Source organism: Uloborus diversus, chromosome 2 (assembly GCF_026930045.1).
Source record: "Uloborus diversus isolate 005 chromosome 2, Udiv.v.3.1, whole genome shotgun sequence".
NCBI classification, from domain to species: domain Eukaryota; kingdom Metazoa; phylum Arthropoda; class Arachnida; order Araneae; family Uloboridae; genus Uloborus; species Uloborus diversus.
The window spans coordinates 41,585,376-41,599,326 of NC_072732.1; the positions used below are offsets into that span (position 1 = coordinate 41,585,376).

Below are 13,951 nucleotides of genomic sequence, written 5' to 3' on the forward strand. Positions count from 1 at the left end.
TTTACTCACTGATTTATCAGAAAACGAGTCTGAATTTAAAATATCATTTATGAATATAAGTTTTATATTCTGGCAGGCTGATTTTACAAATAAGAATATCTATAGAAATAGTTCATTTTTTAATTTATAAAATTTATTTCTTTAAAAGCACATTAACCATTGCACCCCTCGATGTTTTTGAAAGGTCACGAAATTGTACTTTTGAGATACTGTAGACTTCTTGTAAAGTAAAAATCTTAACATTCATGAGTGACAAAACACATAAATGAATAAAATATACATAACAACAAATATATTTTGTATACAAAAATACATACAAAATATGAAGTTGTATTGCAAAGGCGCTGTATAATATAAATTAAAAATTTTCAACTTTTCTTCATAATGATTTCATCGCAAAGTAAATCAACTTTTTGCTTGCTTTTTTTTTTTTAACCATTGAAAAGAGTGGCTCTTGAAACCTGCATATTACGAGTTTTTCTTCTTTCCTGTGAATTTATTTTGTTTTTCAAGTTGGGCTGTAGCAAGATTTAAAGAGTGTTCCAGCGGTCGATTCCATCGAAATTAGTATTTTCTGTTTGTCTACTTCATTATTTTGGTGTGGCTGAGAGATATATTTATTGTTTTCGGATTAATTTCACCTCCATTATACAAATAATACTGAAAATGATTTCTGTTCCAAAAAGGATGGAGTCGAGACGATGATCGAGTCCTTATCCCTTATTGATGCTGTCATGCCAGAGGTTGTTTTATCCAGGCAACAACAAGCCCATAATGCTAAAAACGCTGTTGTTAAAACAGAATCCTCCAATGGTAACGGCGAAGGAGGAAATGGTAATTATTATTATTTGTTTTTTATCCTATGTAAATTGCTTGTTTCCCTTCCATTTTATTCTGTTTAGACTTAGTCGATCGATCGATTTGAAATTATTTTTAGATCTTGCCGAAATCATTGTCTTTCCCACTATTAATTTGCTAATAATTCGTCTTCAAGGGCTGTAATCCAAAAATATGGTTCTGCGCCAGAATCTACAAAACGTAGTGCTGCGCACAAAGGAGTCGATTGCGCAATATTCGGACGGGAGTAACAATGCGCTATTGCTTTCTCCCTCACAGTTGCGAAACTCCGTTCTGCGCCAATCGCTACTTCATCGGGATCGTTTTGAACGCCCGTCTTTTAGTAAGCTTTTCGTTTATCGAAACTTTAATTTAATTATTGATGACTTAAGCGTAGTATTTCCAAAGCATTGATTATTTTCAAAATTTTATTTTTTTTACTTTGGAGATGCTTTGAATCATTTCAACAAACTCAGTTGTCCGATTTCGATGAATTTGTATATTCTGCTGCTATTTATCCTTTTCCTCAATTCGATGGCAGCGATTAAAAAACTACGTTTCACGAGCCCCCTCCCCCCTCTCCCCCCCTTTTTTTTTCTTTGTTCATTATTCCATGACTGTTAATTTTAAATATTTTAAAAAACGAATCAATCAAAAAAAAAAAAAAAAAAAAATTAAAGAAAGAAGCAGAAGGAGAAAAAAAGGGAAAGAATAATTTGTAAATGTTTTTTCTGTTTCAAATTTTGTGATTGATTCTTTTTTGCTTTATGCATAAGTTCATCCCAACTATGTGTAGAAATTCATCCCAAGATATCACTGAAAATGAAGCCTTGCTTATTGAGTCAAACTTGGAGATATTTTCCCCCTTGCATGAAATATTATTTTTTGAAAATTCATATGAAATAATGGAGTTTTTAGGAGAAAAAAAAATCTGTTAACTAACTACAAGATTTTCCTGTCCTACTGAAGCGAAGTTTGAAAAATAGTTTTAAATTATTGCTTTGAAAACAATAACATAATCTATACTTTTTTTAAGCCTGTGATTCAACTCCTCCCCCCCCCCATTCTTTGTTTTAGTTATGTTTGTCTTTTATCAATTTGTGAAGTTCTCTGCCATTTGAAAAAAATAAAAATAAAAAGTTTTTAATTGTGTTGTGTATGCGCTTACACTATTATTACTACTTATAAGAAATTTCAACACAGCTAAAATTTGAGGAATAAAAAAGCGATTGAAAGGAATGAAGGCACATTTTAGATGACACTTTTAAAATCTGATAGTTTAAGTTCATTTTTGCAATTGCAAATTTTGTGCTAGATTCTTATTTGCTTTATCATATTGTGAAATGTTTGTTTCTGGGACCCAAAACCTGACTTTAAGCAAATCTCTAAATGTATCCCCAAGTAATGCGTTTTTGTATTGAATTCTGAAGGTGCTTATTCAATTTTTAGCCTGGTTTTATACCCTGCACGATTAACGATTATTTATTATTTTCTTGATAAGATAAAAAATTTTATACAGGGGTGACCATCCTCTTCAAGAGCTAGGGTGCTCCCTTCCCTAAATACTATGACCCCCCCCCCTTGAATTCTGAAGGTGCTAATTCAATTTTTGGCCTGGTTTATACTCTGCATGATTAACGATTATTTATTATTTTCTTGATAGGATAAAAAATTTTATACAGGGGTGCCCAACCTCTTCAAGTGCAAGGGTGCTCCCTTCCCTAAATACTATGACCCCCCCCCCCCCTCAATAGCTTCAATGCCACAGTCTGCCCCATGAGCTCCTGCAGGTGGGCACCCCTGTTATTTATGCAAAATAGGTATTTTTATGTAATTGCAATCAATACTTTTCACAAGCAATTGCATACGTTTTTATTTTTAAAATGACATGAAAACAAATTCTTTGATTTTTAGATATTTTTGATCTATTTTACTTAACATGTTTTTCATTTTTTGTCATTCAGCAAATCACACAGAACCAATGGATGTTGATTTGAGGTGGATTCCTAGCAGCAGATCAACAATATTAAGAGGTCATGAATCGGAGGTTTTTATCTGTGCATGGAATCCCACATCAGATTTACTAGCATCTGGGTAAGTTTCTCTGAAATCTTGCTCTTTCAATTACGCGTATTTGGGTGAATCAAAGGAAATTCAAATAGTGGTTCTAATTTGCTTTATTTTTGCATGAGTGTAGTAATAACTGTGTGTGGGGGGGGGAGGGGGTTGGCAGAGTGGGCTAGCAGATTGTTTGGTGGGAGTAGAGACTGATTTATGGGAGGGTATTAGCTACTGTCAAGACATCAAATTGGGGTAACTTGCTTGTGAATATTCAAACTGAAAACTCAATTAAGACAATAAATTGCACATACCTGTTTTCTGTAATAAGTAAATTTAAGCAGTTTTTACTGGAGTGAATGAAGATATTTTCCTAATTTATTACGAGATCATGCATGTAAATATGTGTGATAAAAACAAACATACATGAACTGGAAAACCCATGGTCACATTTAAAGTTTTTGAATTCATCATGGAAAAGCAATTTGTTTGATATTTGTTTTAAAAATATATTATTTTCAATATCTGATACATCTTGATACAAAAAACTAAATTCGTGACTTTTGTGCCAAAACTGGAATTTTATTACCCAATGAGCTAATTACAAGAAAATAAATAGCAGTTACATTCGTTTTTTGTGATTTAAATCCAAAAAGAACTAATAAGTTAAGAATAGGTGACAAAAATTCTTCATTTTCTCTTATTCGCAAAAAATTGCAAGCCGTTTTTCAAGTTTCAATCCTTTTGCATCCTGTATTCTTTAAAATTGTTTTGAGAAACTGAAGTTCTTTTAACCAAAGCTAGTGAAAATTGGCTTGTTTTATTTTTACGAGGGAGGACCCAAAAGAAACCGGACTAATGGTGTGATGCCAATCCTAGATGTAGTAGAGTGTTCTCCAGCTAGATGGCTCAAGTAGATACCTTCACAAACCAGCTGTGCAAGTGGCGTCAGTTTAATTGATACCGTCTGGTCGTAGGGTTGGTTTTCTCAGGTGCTGTTTCTTTCCGCCTGCAAACTCATTATATGGCAGATTTAAAAGAACAAACTAAACTTGAAATTTTTCTTCTCCCGCTTGAAAAGTCGGCAAGGGATTAGCTTACCAAATGTTTCAATAAGCTTTCAAGACCGATGCTATGAGCCATACATAAGTTTTCGAGTGGTTTGGGCGCTTAAAATGCGGTAGCATGAATGTTGAAGATCATGCTCGCTCTGAGCGCCCTTCAGCGTCTCGAAATGATTAAAACATTGAAAAAATCTGCCAAAAAATCAATGAGAGTGGTCGTTTTATGATTGACAAAAATTTGGAACAAATAAGAGTGAGTTGGAGCTCGCTAGGGCGATTGGAAGGAAGGTTCCTCCACAATGATAACGCTCCCGTACACACAACCTTTACTATCAACCGCTAGTTGGCCCCTCAGGGGTGGCCAGTTGTTCTTCGACCCCCTGTATTCACCAGACCTAGCCCCCTGTGATTTTTTTCTGTTCCGGAGGATGAAAAAAAATCTGAAAATGAAGCGTTTTGATGATGTAGAGGCTGTAAAAACTACTTCGCAACGGGCACTGGACATGGTCAAAGTTAGACAGTTCCAGGGGAGCTTCTAACAGTGGAAAAAAAGAATTAACAATTGTATTGCATCTAAGGGTGAACACTTTAAAGGAGACAAAAGAAATTTTGTGAATAAACTATATATAAATATTTTAGAACAAAAATCCGGTTATTTTTGGGTCCCCCCTCGTAATTTCAGTGATTTTTTTATTTTTCAAATGAAATTTTATTATTATTATTTTATTTTTCAAATGAAATAAAGTAATGTGTAATAATTTAATAATGTATGTGTAGAAAAATGTTTGAATTAAAAAAAAATCCTAAAATAATAATTTTGTTTTAATTTTAAGAAGTGTAACTTTTACCAATTGTGCATGACGTCATGCAGCCATTTCTTTAAATGAAAAAAAAGTTTATTTAACCAAGGTTGACAATTTCCTGCTGTGGCCATAGAAACCACTAGAAGGAATCAGATAGTATGTGTCAGCAGTGGAAATCTTTTGAGTGATAAGCCAAAAATTATGTTATCATTCAAAAATTAAATTAAAAGTTTAAAAAAGGTTGATAAAAAAAGAGCATTATAGTTTTGCTCTGGAGGAGGATGCAACTTTATAACTGTCTCCCTTCTCCCCATATTCTCCACTGATCCACTGAGTTGCAATCTGGAGTTAAATAACCTTCAGAAACAGAACAACAATATGACACAAACAATCATACCAAGGGAAGGCATTGCAATATTGCACAAGATGCCATTGCAATGTTCCACAAAGCAGCAAGAAATGTTCTTATTTCTTTAATTTGAGATGAGGTAGTGATAAAATTCCCTCTTGATAGACTATCCTTTTGCATAGTTGGTCTTCACTCTGATTTCAGCAAAGGACTGGCAAAGAGGCGCGGTGTCAAGCAAACACTTTTTCTTCATTTCTTACTAATTTTCTTCTGTAAATGCTACTTAAACTTGTATGTATTTTTAATTGGATCATTCTTTACAATATTTTTTTTTCTTTCATAAAACTAGTTCTGGTGATTCAACTGCGCGAATATGGATAATGAATGATAATACTGCAATGAATAGTGGAAATCAGTTGGTTTTAAGGCATTGCATACAGAAAGGAGGCACTGAAGTTCCTAGCAACAAAGATGTCACTTCTTTAGACTGGAATGTAAGCATATCTTTTTTTTCTTGAGTTAGGAGGAAATCTATCTCGTTTAGCAACGCTCTACCTTCTTTACTTTCTGGTCATATATTCATGACAATTATCTCATAAGAGTTGCAGCATAAAAATTTATGAAAATTAATGTGAACTTCTAAGATAATGTGTCTGAATTCATCTAACAAGTGGTCTGTTTAAAACAGAACTAATTTCTAAATGCTTGCCAAACAAACAAACAAAAAAAAAACTTGTTTAGTGTCTCCCATAGTATTAAGGTTGTCATAGTATCATAAATTGTCAAGCTGTTTTGATTGATTTTACCAACCCATTCACAAAGGCTGCATTTCACTATCACCGATTTAGTATCTTTACTTTCCAAGCGTGTATTTTGCATTAGGCTTATAAATATGAGCTTGAATATTTTTGTAAATTCCTCAATGTGTTTCATTTTTTTATGAAAGCTAACTTCTAAAACTAATTGAACCATAATGTCTTTAAAATATATTAATACTCAGCAGCTAATGTAAGCTTTTGGAATTAGAAATGGAAAGTTATTTAATAACTATCTACTGTTAAGAGAATGCATGTTTATTTGTAAGAGAGCAGAAGCCTAATTTGACATGCTCATTGGGAGGCACACTGCATTAATATTGGATAATATCATTTGCATTGATTGTTTGTGCTATCCAATTGAACTAATTAATATGATGTTATACTTCTTGTCTCAAGTTTTCCAGCAAAGTTTTTTTCATCTTAAAGTGGAATGTAATTACATGCTTTAGCAAAAAAGAAGAAAGATATTGTATTGTAATTGTGGTAGCTCTTTCACAATTAAGAAAAAAAAGCTGAAACCCTGTATATGTGTATTGTATGTTTAAATTGGCCACAGTCATGTTAGGGAAAAAAAAAAAAAAAAAAAAAACAGGTGCTAATCCATGTTTTGAGGTTATGTATAAAATCTTATGAAGATAGGATATCATTTTCTGACTTTTGTGAGTCTTTTTTCCAGAGAGGTACTTAAAAATGTTTAAAAATGCGTGTCACTGTCAATAATTTTATTTGCATTATTTATTTATTACAAAAAAGTTGATGAAAACCAAAATATAAAATTCTGTCTCAGCAATAAAAAGAAGCATACAAATATTAACTCTTTGAAACCCATTAAAGAATTTTTATTTTTCAATTTCATATTTTTAGTCTGATGGTACCTTATTAGCAACAGGTTCTTATGATGGATATGCAAGGATATGGACAACAGATGGTAAGTTTTTTTTTTTTTTTTTATTCTTCTTTAAAAAGCAGTAAAAAATATTATGTTCTAAATAACTTCAAAAGTTTCATGAAAATATAAAATAATCCTTCAACTCAATTATTTATCATTAATCTTTCCAAGTCGACCATGTTATTCTAACGCTGCCAGAAACTCAGCTCTGCACAGATGTTCTGTGTGGTTTTGGCTAAATAAACTATAAAAATTGCAGTTTTTTAGAGAGACAAAGGAGTTAGCAATAAAGAATGCAATAAATAATTTAAGGACAATGTCATGATAAATATCCTAGTGTTATTTTAGAATGCCATTGGTGTTAATCAGTTTTTCCTCAGAAAGAGCATTGTGATATACCATGTTAAGATAAATAGGTTTAATTTCATGGAATAGATAGGCAACAAGTTGCTGTGAAGTGTTTTTTCTTTCATTTCAAGAAAATCTTAAATATCCACTATATTTTAGCCACAAGTAGAGTAATTGGCTCCAAAAAATAGTTGACTGGAAAGAAATTCAAATCAACTATAAAATAAACATGAATTTCATTCAGCTAATGCCAAACTTTTTTTTTTAATCTTGAAAAGAAATGAAATCCTATGAGGAACTTAAAATAAATATGTTTTGCTCCAGCAGCCTTGTTTGGTGCAATTGCTATGTTAAAAGGAAAAATTTTGGTTAGTGTCTCTTGAAAAAAGTACTTTTTTATTTTAACAGTAGACATAAAATTAATTTTTAAAAAAAAGCTGCTCTATTAAAGTGATACCTGGTTGCATAAAAGTAATGATTATAAGAACCAATTTTTTGGAATTCATTCTTTCCAAAATTTACATCTAACAATAAAGTTGGGTTAGTCCTTGTTCAAAAAAATAAGATTAAGGGAATTAACTTTTGTTCTAATTGTTCTAGAAGTTCCAAAAAAAAAAAAATCCATCTGATGTAGTTTTTTTATCAGCCTCAAAATGACATAACTTTTGAGGGAAAATAAGACAATAGTTGACGTGTCAAGTGAAATCAAATAAAGTCAGTTCACATTTATTGAGCAGCGTCTGTTATTTATTATTAAAGCTAAAATTTATTTTTAAATTTCATTTTACTCTTTCCCTTTTTAACGAGGTGATAGATATTATTTTTCAGTTTCTTACTTGACGGATGCAAGGGAGGGGCGATGGGGGCAATCGCCCCTCCCTTGAGGGAATGTGCACTAGCATTTTTTCTGAATTGTAGTCCTAAAATGCAAGTGTCAACCCTTGTTGATGATGTTAAGAAAAGGAATAGGGTTCGAATCTCCCCTCCAGAAACTTTTCGGAATTGAAGTTTCAGAAAGGCAATTTTTGAGGATCTATGGTGATGGTAGGATAGGAAGTTTGGAAGCCCCGAGCATTTTACGAAATGTAAGTCATAAAGACCCAATTTCAGACACCTCGGGAAATTTCAGGGGGAAGAATGGGTTCAGTGACTATCCTCTGGTATTTTTTCGAAACTGAAGTTTCATAAAAGTGTAATTTTTTTCGACCTTCGGGGGAGGGGATCGAAACGTTCCCTTGGAATTATTGCGAAGTTGAAGTTTTTTAAAATCCAATTTCAAACTCTTTCGAATACCTCTTTCAACAGAAAAGGAAAGGAGTACTTTAAGAAACCTCGTTGGCTAAATCTGTATCTTTTAGATGCTTTAGATGAAAAACATGTGACACCCCTTTCCTCGCAAGCATGTATAAATCAGATGCGCAATGAGAGGTTAGTTCAAAAATCAACCGCTCCCTCCTTGAAAACTTTCTGGATCCATTCTTGTTCTTACTATTTGTTGTTTTATAATGCAGGTCGACTTGCTAGTACTCTTGGACAACACAAAGGCCCTATTTTTGCTTTGAAATGGAACAAAAAAGGAAATTATATTCTCAGCGCAGGTGTTGATAAGGTAAATATTTTATTGTTACACATTTGATTAATCTTTTGGTCTAATTCTTTTATCCTTTCCGGCACGAGACCTTAACATTTTTGAAATATAGGGAAAAAGCACTATAAGTACTTGATCACCAAGAGATGTATTTTACAATTGAAAAAAAATAATAATAAAAATAATTTTTGCAGGAAAAGTTATGTTATTCATTCAAAAATAAATTTAAATCTTTTACAATTATGTAATTGAACACCTAGGCTGTTTCAGAGCTCTGTTTGTGTCAGAGTAAATTAAAAAATTTAATATTTTATGAAAATCCAATTGTAAGTTGCGACATCAGAAAAAGCCATGTTTGTAATGCCACCATCCGTGATTGTTGAAAAGAACAAAATTCTTCCACTGCAACAGTTTTTGCGGTTTCAAAGAAAAGAATTTTTTTAAAGAAAATTCTTAATTGGTGTCTTTTTTTTGTAACCCACAGCTCCAGAAGGGGTTAAAAAAGGGGGAGGGGGAGTACTTCTGTGCCATTAATTTTAAATTTTATTTGAATTATATGCATTTGTATTTAAATTTGTTAAAAACCTTATCATGAAAGTTTTTGGTTCAGTAATATTTGAAATATAATGGTTGTGTTATTTTGAAAACTAATAATTTATAGTTCATATTTTCATTTTTAAATTTCAATTAATTAATAACAGAAGTTTCTAAAAGTCTTTTCCAAAATAAATGAATAAATAAAATTCCAATAAAAAAGTCATGAATGTTTCACACCAAGGGGGGAATGTAGTTTGAACTTATTGTTATAAACTTTGAAAATATTCTTTCAGTTGTCATTGGTTTTCATTTGTATTTATTTGTTCACATTTCATGTAATGCCTATGTTTGCCTTTTCAGACAACCATAATTTGGGATGCTAGCACCGGACAGTGTACTCAACAGTTTGCTTTCCATACAGGTAATTGAATTACATATTGTTTAGGTTACTCTGAACTTCATCTACCTTATCATCATCTTTTTAACCATGTCTTTTATCTCAGAGTTATTGTATAATCTGAAATTTTTACATCTTTAGTTCAATGGAAGACTTACTAACAAGCAGTTCATTCTTTTTGTTTTGAAGTTTTAAGTAACGATCTCGTTATAATGTTTTCAGATTTTGTTTGACTACATTATCTTGAAATAGTGGTAGACAGTTCTCTTTTTTTTTTTGAATATTAGGAGGAGAGAACAACATCATGATACACAAAATTGCAAAATATTTTTCAGCTGCTTTTTTCAGAATGACTTATGACAAAAATCCCTCTTTTAATGCAAAAAGGGGCCTGGGCTACAAAACCAAAGTTGTGGAGTCTGATTTCGGGGTAAAGGAGTCTACGGCTTTAAAATTTCAGGAGCCGTAATTACGTCATATTCCCTCCGACTCTGCATCCCTGGATTGGCATTTAACATTGACTATCATTATTTATGATATAGCTTTTTGTGATAAGTATCAATTTTGATCGCAACTTTTGGGAGAAATCACCTTTTCTCCTTCTCCTCACATCACTTTACTTTCTATCTGAGCATTTTTGTTTGCCGAATATGACAGGGTACATAAGTAATACTCTATTTCATATTCTGATACATTTATATTTCTTTTATTTGATGATATTTTATTGAATTTTATTTAGCCCCTGCTCTTGATGTGGACTGGCAGACAAACACAAGCTTTGCCTCTTGTTCAACTGATCAATGCATTCATGTATGCAAGCTTGGTGTTGAAAAGCCCATAAAAACATTTACTGGGCATACGGTGAGCTATTTATAATTATTTTGCAGTCAACAATGGGGTGGTTTCCTTCAGTCAAAAGTACTACTTTTAGTCACTGAAATGGATAGCATGAGCCAAAAAAAAAAAAAAAAAAACTTGAACCCAGAAAATCCTTTCATTTTCCCAACAGTTATTTTTTAATTAATTTTTTTAAATGTCCGATTTTTCAAACAAGACCTGGTCTTGATGACGTCACAAATGACACTCTGGCACATTTTGTACCGCGTTTCGACGTAATGATAATCAAGAAGCGAATTAAAATTGCACTCTACGCTTGCTATCAACCATTACGTTGCCAATACACATGAGTAAAGATGCAAATTAAATATTTAGCTCTGTGAGAGTGGCAACATAGAATGGCATTTCATCATTTATGATGTCATCTCCAAGAAATGTAAACAATGAAAGCTCATCGATTTTAATAATTTTTTTTAAATATTAAACAAATTATTTAAAAAATGCTCAGATTCTATGTTTTTAAACATGCTCTTTCAGAAAGAAATTTTGGAAACGACCACATTGTGTAATTAAGTAGTTTATTATATTGTTCATTTCAAAAATTTTTCTCAAAAGCAGTCAATGCAATTTTAAACCTTGCCATTATGCTTTGGAAATTATTGAATCAAAATACATAAATTCCTCGATGTTGTAGGGTGAGAGGTGATATGAATGCTGTTTAAATGTTTGAAAATAAGATCTCCTGTTTGAAAATTTGATTCCATGTTTGTTAAATTAAAATAGTGTTTAAGTTTTGTGTTTCAAATAAGTTGCAATTGGAAGCAAGTTTTATTTTCCGATAATAATATAGCTTTTTCTTTCTTCACAATTTCAAATATTAGAATGAAGTCAATGCTATAAAGTGGGATCCACAAGGAATATTGCTAGCTTCCTGTTCTGATGACATGTCTCTCAAAGTAAGTTGTCATACATATGTTTTTTTTTTTTTTTTGGTTGATTAAATTTTGAACTTTAGAAGATGGTATCATTTAATGCCTTTTGTCAAAATTTATGTTTACTTTCATGGGTTTAGAACTTGAAAGATGAGCATTTTAGTTAAAATAATTATTCTTTACGTCCGACATGTGAGTTGCTCAGAAGCCAGTGCTTTTACTATTTTAGTAATTTATTGTTCTAAAAATATACATTATAACCATTCAATATAAAAGCGATGTATGAACATAGAACACATTTCATCAAAACTTTAATAAAAGTAAAAGCATTTTGAACACATTATTTCTAAATGTTTTCACTTTAAAAATATTAATATCAGAAAAATGTTTGCTGTAAAGTTTAAAATTAATTTAAAGCATAATTATCTACTACATTATAAGAACTTGGTTTAAAGGAAATACGTTGAAATGCCTTGAATTAATCTATCCGGGAGTATGCCAATATCAGTTTTGTCAAGGACTTTAGAAGAGTCAGTGCTAATTGCATCTGACTACTTACAATCTCTCAAAGCTGAGGAAATTTTGCTATTCTGACAATGTAAATTTGTGGTAACTTGACACATATCTAGGCTTGCCAGATGTCCCAGTTTGACCGGGACAGTCCCGGTTTTCAGACAAAATCCCGGTGTCCCGGCCGTTTTACTTGACGTCCCGGAAAAACTAAAATTGATTACTGATGACCAAAAAGGTCTAAAAATATTAAACCGTGAAGGATTGTTTAAGATAATTGCTTTATCATTTGTAACATTGACTTGTAAAATTAATACCGGGTTTGCTTGTGAGGATTTTTACAAGGTTAAAACTAAAAAAGACTGTCTAAAGAAGTATTATAAAATGAAAAGTCTATCTAAATAATGTTCAATTTTTTGTTCCTCATTCAAAGTGTTGTTTCAAACTAAAATAAATTGTAAATATGTATATCTAAGAAGTGAAATGTTCAAATTTTATCTGTTTAAGTCATTTTTAATATCCCTGTTTTAGGTTCATAATTAGTAACCATTTATTCATAGCATTGAGAGCAAAATGCCCTATAAAACACTCAAAAAATCAGCCACAGGTGTGTAACCTTTTGAATACTAGTGACACTGAGGGAGGGGGGCATTCCGGTGTCCCAGTTGAACATTTCAGAAATCTGGCAAGCCTACATATACCCATGTTGATTCAAGTAAATCAAATATGTCCGTTGAAGAAACAATATTCATTACAAACAATGGATACAAAACTACTAGAAGACAGACTAAAAGTAGAGCCGTTGGTCTGTAATTTTCAACATCACTGAGAATTCCTTTTCTATGGATAGGAAAAATTTTGCATTTTTAAAAATAAAGTAGGATAACGTATTTGCAGTAATAAAAAAGAAGTTAAAAGCACTAGGAAGTATATCAGTGAACTATTCATTGCATGCTTTAATAACATAAGTGGAAATAAAATTAATACCAAGCATTAGAGTTACTGAGGTTTTTAATAAAATGTAATGTTGATGTAAAGATATCTGTCAGAAGAACTTATCTTGCATCTTTTAGGAATAAAAAGGGGGCTCCACATGTAACCCCCCAAAACATGTGTCTTTTTTTTTTTTTTTCAAATTTTCATTTCCATCATTTAATTTACTTTTATTGTAATGTATAATTAATGCTGTAGTTGGTGGAGGGAGAGGATGCCAAATTACAAAATATATGGCTTATTGTTGTAATAATACTTTTAATTTAAAATAAATTGGTTTTAAACCACTTTTTTATTAATGAAGTAAATGTCTGGTTTTTGGATTAATTCAGAAATAATTAATCTAAGCTGTCCGTGTTTGCTGTACTAAGAATTCATTCATCAACTGAGACATCTACCCTGTAAAAAGTTGCATTCCCCCCAAAATATTTTTTACAACTCCAAGAAGGTATATAGTACATATCTCATTATGTGCTGGATCAATTATTCCTGTTTTAAATTACACATTTCTATAAAGAATTGAATATTTTTAATACAAGTGTTCATATTACAAATGTTTATAGCTACAAATGCAGTCCAATGAATGACTTTTGTATTCAAATTCTTTAAAAAATTTTAAATGAGCAAAATATTTTTTAACTAGCTTGCTTTGAGGGTTTTTTTTTTTTTTTCCAATCTGGTTTTTGTGTGTGCAATTTTATTAAAATTAATTACAACATTTTTTTTTTTTTTTTTAAGATTTGGAATATGAAGCAAGATACTTGCGTCCATGATCTCCAAGCACACAACAAAGAAATATACACAATTAAATGGAGTCCTACTGGTCCTGGGACTAACAACCCAAATATGAATCTTATTCTTGCTAGGTATTTAAATTTTCTTACTTTATTTTCTTTTTAGAATTGTATGATTAACTGCACAATAATAAAGTACATCTATTGAAATGGGCAGAATGTATGTTTAAGATTAAATTCAAGCTCCAATAAACTGT

The 13,951-nt window shown here is 31.5% G+C and overlaps 1 protein-coding gene across 1 annotated transcript in view; it reads left to right on the forward strand.

Moving 5' to 3' along the window:
* Positions 1-13,951, forward strand: part of LOC129235091 (F-box-like/WD repeat-containing protein TBL1XR1) — a 67,491-nt gene that overhangs the window by 33,838 nt on the left and 19,702 nt on the right. The window contains exons 4-12 of the mRNA XM_054868772.1: positions 687-834; positions 2,802-2,931; positions 5,461-5,605; positions 6,794-6,857; positions 8,678-8,775; positions 9,652-9,712; positions 10,428-10,549; positions 11,407-11,481; positions 13,699-13,826. Of these exons, the coding sequence (XP_054724747.1) occupies positions 687-834; positions 2,802-2,931; positions 5,461-5,605; positions 6,794-6,857; positions 8,678-8,775; positions 9,652-9,712; positions 10,428-10,549; positions 11,407-11,481; positions 13,699-13,826 (971 nt within the window). The remainder of the gene's footprint in view (positions 1-686; positions 835-2,801; positions 2,932-5,460; positions 5,606-6,793; positions 6,858-8,677; positions 8,776-9,651; positions 9,713-10,427; positions 10,550-11,406; positions 11,482-13,698; positions 13,827-13,951) is intronic.